General features: G+C 37.0%; 1 protein-coding gene across 1 annotated transcript; it reads right to left on the bottom strand.

Annotated features, from left to right (window-relative positions):
- Positions 1–689: 689 nt before the first annotated feature.
- LOC133520716 (protein CutA homolog) lies at positions 690–2,696 on the bottom strand. Its single transcript, XM_061855333.1, has 3 exons — positions 2,248–2,696; positions 1,319–1,476; positions 690–1,147 (listed from the first exon to the last, which is right to left on the bottom strand). Exons 1-3 carry the CDS (start codon positions 2,372–2,374, stop codon positions 962–964), a joined length of 471 nt encoding a protein of 156 aa, XP_061711317.1. The 5' UTR covers positions 2,375–2,696; the 3' UTR covers positions 690–961.
- Positions 2,697–6,000: the final 3,304 nt, after the last annotated feature.

Raw genomic sequence — 6,000 nt, 5'->3', positions numbered from 1 at the left:
TGGGCGATTATAAATTATAACCCCGACGAACGAACCCCGTTACAAAAGGCGTTACAAAGTTACTGTTAGTATCTAAACACTGATTGATATATACCTAATATATGCCACCCGACTAGTATCTGAGAATTACTTCCTCTGCAATGTCATTTAAAAATCGGGAGGCTCGCGAAGCCAAGCAGCCTTGTTAAAGGTGGAGGTTAATATAATACCCACTGCCGCGCATCTATACTCATGAAGTGACAAACATTTGAATTTTATTGGACACAAATTTTCATACTATATGTCACCTGTGAACTGTCAAATAACTTATGTCCCAGAACAGCTAGGCGGGTGCCAAGGCCGCACACGTAAAGCCAATAGTTTTAGTTGAGTTTTATTTGGAATATAATTTTATATACTCCAGTACTCATTATCTTCTTTTGTAAGCCATCTAGAGTTTTTTAAGAACACACTAGTAGTGACATCTCATCTAAATAGTTAATACAGCTTTTCATATGGTTTACGCTAACTACGCTAGATGTCTCCTTTTTAAAAGATAATACACTACTGAATAATTTAGAGTAACCTAACCTAATGAAATTAGTTTAAAGCAGGTATTACTCCCTATTTTTTAATAAATGTATTTTAACTGTATAGAAAATTTATGTACATTCATAGGATAAGTAAAGGTTGAATAAAATCACATGATATATTATTATTGTTTGTTGTATTTAGGGCAGTCATTCCAGGTTCGAGCTTACATACATTTACTATGTTCAAATCATTTTACTATGTTGTCAACAAACAACATTACATTACTTACATGAGTAACTACAACAACATACCAAATAAATGCTCAGTATTTTTTTATTTTTTTATTCATAGGTGTTCTTAGTTATCAACTAAATGTACAAAACTATTACATAAACTTGTACAATACGAGAAATTATAACAAAAACTAGTATACTTAACACTAATTTAATTATTTCTTCTGACAGACCTTAGTTTCAGTTTCTGGCACTGTCTCCCCAATCCACTTGAGATATGGTGGGTTTCCATTCTTAATAGGTAAGGATATAACTTCACACACCTCATATGGGTGGTTGGAGCGCACATAAGTTGTCAGCTGGTCTACTTGAGATGTTCTTGTCTTGATCATTAGTAGCAACTGAAAAGGAGAACAATTTGAATCCTAAGCTATAACTCTTAAAGTGGTTAAGGGCCATGCATGGCAGCCACTCAACATGTAAAATAAAATGTCATTGCCTCCCAATCAAACACAGTGGGTACTTTTCCTTGTAGTTGGCTGTACTGTAAGTTAGTTATGTATTGTATTCACCTCACTATCCTCATTAATCTCTCCTTTCCACATGTACACCGAGGTAACTTGAGGGATGATGTTGACACAGGCTGCGAGTTGCTGCTTCACTAGCCCGTGAGCCAGGGTCTTTGCTACCTCATTGTTTGGTACTGTGACATAAGCCACAGAGTATTTGTCTGGAAATAACATTTGGATTAAATCTATTGTAATAAATTTCTGTGATGTTACTGACTAGTATTCTTAGTATATTCAGCTATACTGACTAGAATCTAAAATGTAGGTTCTAACCCCCTTATTCTACTAAAGTTATGAAGCTGCTAATAATTGTTTGTCCCTTTCCATCATACCAATACGTCGGAAAGGGACAAACGATTATTAGCAGCTTCGTAACTTTAGTAGACGTTTATGAATAAGGGGGTAAAAGTTTAAGCAGAGACTTGTAGTATTACTTATAGGATTTTTAGGTACATTTCAACATGCCCTTTGCTTGGCCTTAAACCGAATTGTACTTCTTAGGTAATGTTTAATATAAATAAATTTGAAGGATTTGTGTTCATACAAAAACCTAGCTGTAATTTTCAAATAAAAAGCTGCTTGAATCCAAATTTGGGAAATTCACGACCCACTCTGGATGAAGGTGGGGATTATTTTGATCCCTATAGGCCCTCTCATCCTTGGGACAGGCTTGTGCCTACATTAGGCTCATATTTAAAAATACCTACCTGCATCAGGCAGTGAAAAGAGTCTTTGAGGGAACACCGACAGCACGCCGTCCGGCTGGTCGGCTTAGATATCGATGGGCAGATGAGGTGGACGGTGGACGCGGATCTGCGCGAGCTCCAGGTTGAAGACTGGCGAGGAACTGGGCCGGGTTCGGTGGCGAGCAGTCGTGTTGTAGGCCAAGACACACTTTGCGTCGCTGCGCCAGAGGAGTAAGTAGTAAGTACCTGCATCGGCACTGCCACTGCTGCATACTGCAGATGTAGCCAAATTAGCCTCCGCCATAACAAAACAAGGACGCAGAACGGATAAATAAAGCGCAAGGAAAGATTTCCTGTTGAAAGCTTTCAGCATATTACACTATAATGGCTTGTTGTTTTTGTTTTTAGCAATCGATTTTGATAGAAAGACTTGGAAAACCATATTATGACAGCATCAGAGCATAACCTCTATGGACAGCTAGACTTTTGATAATGACTTTGACAGTGACAGATGACAGCATATAGCCAATGCTACCAATCATTGTTTTTTTTTCGAAGTGTATAAGCTCGTATAGACGGGTGTACCAGACCGCGATCTTGGTCCGTTCCGAGGCCTGTTCGATCGAGTGAAAGGCGGTCCGCAATACGTCGATTAAGGACGCAGCTATAAGAGCTAGAAAGAGATATGCTGACCAAGATTACTGTCCGATCCTGTTCCAGCATACCGCCTCCGAGGACACTCCTCTACTATATGCGCAATTGTTTGGTCCGGCGCACCGCAGTCGCAACCAGGCGAGGTCTTGTAGCCCCACCTGTGCAGAGTATGATTACATCGGCCAACTCCCGTCCTGATGCGGTTGAGAGACACAAAGATCTTCCGTTGCTCATTCAATCCTGGTGGCTCTTTAGTTGGATCCAGGACAGCGTTGCCTAAGCTCTGTGCATTCCATTGGTCTTTCCATTCTGTGGAAACACTGTACGTTTCGGACCCTGAAACTTGCGGTCAGACCAGAATGGTCTGCGAGATGTATAGTTTTTTTGTTCTTATTTACTGATACATTGGGTTTTCCAGACTATAGCTTGAACACATTTAGGACCCTGAACTGGTTATGTACATAATTTAAAAATGATACAAAGAATTTTCTACTACTACACAAGCATATACCAGTGCAGGCCATCCACACAAGTTAATTAGAGTAATCAAAGGCACGGGCTACGAAATGTATGTTGCTCATAGGCACGCACCTCACAAATAGTTGTGAGTTGCGCACTTAATAAAGCTTCAGGATACAAGTTATAGTAGGTAGACGATTATTCGCAGCACTCGTCCCGTTATTTTACAATAGGTATATCTTATGAAGGAAAATAAGTATACCTACGGTATGCCTATCGGTAAGACCCGTGAAAGGACGCGGCAGGTGATGGACTCTCACTCTGAAACTTTAAAACCATTGATATCTACGATGGGTACTCAATCTTATGAGAGCTATTGATCTTTTTCACTAAGAGCAGTTTCGAGTTGCTTACTTACCCGGCTAAACCCTTTCGATGATTTTAATGGCGAATATAACTAGATACCTATTTATTTTGTCTGATATTTGCTATTTGAATATTCTAAATTATTATTTAGCAAGGATAATAATCTAGACACGCGGTAGCGTGTCCAGCCAAGTTCAAAGAAAATGGAACTGGCGACGCATCCGTGTGTAATATTACACGAACCATTTCAAGCTACTTTTTACACCTTCACAACTTGAAACCTATTTAACCTACACACATGAAATTTGGCACAGTTATTCAAGCCCCTTAACTTGTCTAACATACAAAATTTCATAAACGTAGCTCTAACAGTTATTGATAAATTAATGTTTGAAAACCGGCATTTTTGTGACTGACTGACTTGTAGATCAAAAACCTAACCACCCACCACAAAGGTCAACCCACTTCCAGGTGACCTAGAAACTTGAAATTTGGAACCAAGGTAGGCTATTAGGTGTACATAGGGGAAAAAATCGGAAAACTGAAAATTATTGAAAATTCGATAAAAAAAAACATATATTGATATAGAACAAAAACCTAACCCACTTCCAGATTACCTAGAAACTTTAAATTGGGCATCAAGGTAGGCTATTAGGTGTACATAGGAAAAAAAATCTAAAAACAGAAAATTATTGAAAATTCTATGGAAAAAAATCATATATTGATATAGGTCAAAAACCTAACCCACTTCCAGATGACGTAGAAACTTGATATTTGGCAACAAGGTAGGTGCACATAGGGGGATAAAATCTAAAATAGACTGTCCACGGTATTTAAAAACACGAGCAAAGGAAGTACTGAAAAAGAACGAGGATGATTTCTCATTTACCGCTGGCTGAGAAAAGGATATCAAAATAAAAATAGGTGCACGTGTAATATTCCGAAGAAACATAGATGTCAGTAAGGGGCTGGTAAACGGATCCATTGGAAAAATAGAAAAAGTACATTGGGACGTCAAAAGCAACAATAACGCACGTAGGTTTACATAAGGGAAAAATCTGAAAACAGAAAATTATTGAAAATTCGATTGAATAAAAGTCATATATTGATATAAAACAAAAATCTAACCTACTTCCAGATGACCTGACCTAGAAACTTGAAATGGGACATCAAGGTAGGCTATTAGGTGTACATAGAGGAAAAATTCTGAAAACAGAAATTATTGAAAAAAAAATCATATATTGATATAGATCAAAAACCTAACCCACTTCCAGATAACCTAGAAACTTGATATTTGGCAACAAGGTAGACTATTAGGTGTACATAGGGGGAAAAATCGAAAAACAGAAAATTATCGAAAATTCGATTGAAGAAAAATCATATATTGATATAGATCAAAAATCTAACCCACTTCCAGATGACCTAGAAACTTGATATTTGGCAACAAAGTAGGCTATTAGGTGTACATAGGGGAAAAAATCTGAAAACAGAAAACTATTGAAAATTCGATTGAATAAAAGTCATATATTTATATAAAACAAAAACCTAGCCCACTTCCATCAAGACATCAAGGTAGGCTATTAGGTGTACATAGAGGAAAAAATCTGAAAACAGAAATGATTGAAAATTCGATTGAAAAAAAAAACATATATTGATATAGATCAAAAACCTAACCCACTTCCAGATGACATAGAAACTTGATATTTGGCAACAAGGTAGGTGTACATAGGGGGATAAAATCTAAAATAGACTGTCCACGGTATTTAAAAACACGAGCAAAGGAAGTACTGAAAAAGAACGAGGATGATTTCTCATTTACCGCTGGCTGAGAAAAGGATATCAAAATAAAAATAGGTGCACGTGTAATATTCCGAAGAAACATAGATGTCAGTAAGGGGCTGGTAAACGGATCCATTGGAAAAATAGAAAAAGTACATTGGGACGTCAAAAGCAACAATAACGCACGTAAAATTACAATCAAATGTAATCATAATTTAATGTACGAATTAGAACGTGTCAAGACTAAGTTTCAGACATTAAGTAATGCATACGTTCATCGGGAACAATTCCCTATATACTTAGTATATGCTATTACTATCCACAAATCACAAGACCTTCGTCTTGACAGCGCTCTTCTTGATATAGGCTCGTCAATATTTAGCAAAGGGCAGGCTTACGTTGCACTCCCTAAATGTAAAACTTTAGACGGAGTACACCTTATTAATCTAGATCCAAGTCAAATCAAGGCACAAGTAAGCTCTATACGAGTAATAGAATACAACCGACTACGCACATTATACCGTGCCGACTTGGCCAAATTAAATATAAACCGAAAACGTGTAAGAAAAATTGCAGATAATGAATGGGCAATCCATTCTAATATTTAGAAGGTACAAGAAAATATAGAAAATAACACAAAAATACAAAAAAAAAAATTAACACTAACATAATTTCTGTACAAAAAGTAATGATATGCCATCAAAAACATAATATTCAAGCTTTAATTTAAACAGACAATTA

Source organism: Cydia pomonella, chromosome 8 (assembly GCF_033807575.1).
Source record: "Cydia pomonella isolate Wapato2018A chromosome 8, ilCydPomo1, whole genome shotgun sequence".
In the NCBI taxonomy this organism is placed as follows: Eukaryota; Metazoa; Arthropoda; class Insecta; order Lepidoptera; family Tortricidae; genus Cydia; species Cydia pomonella.
This window is presented reverse-complemented; position numbering and strand designations above follow the sequence as displayed.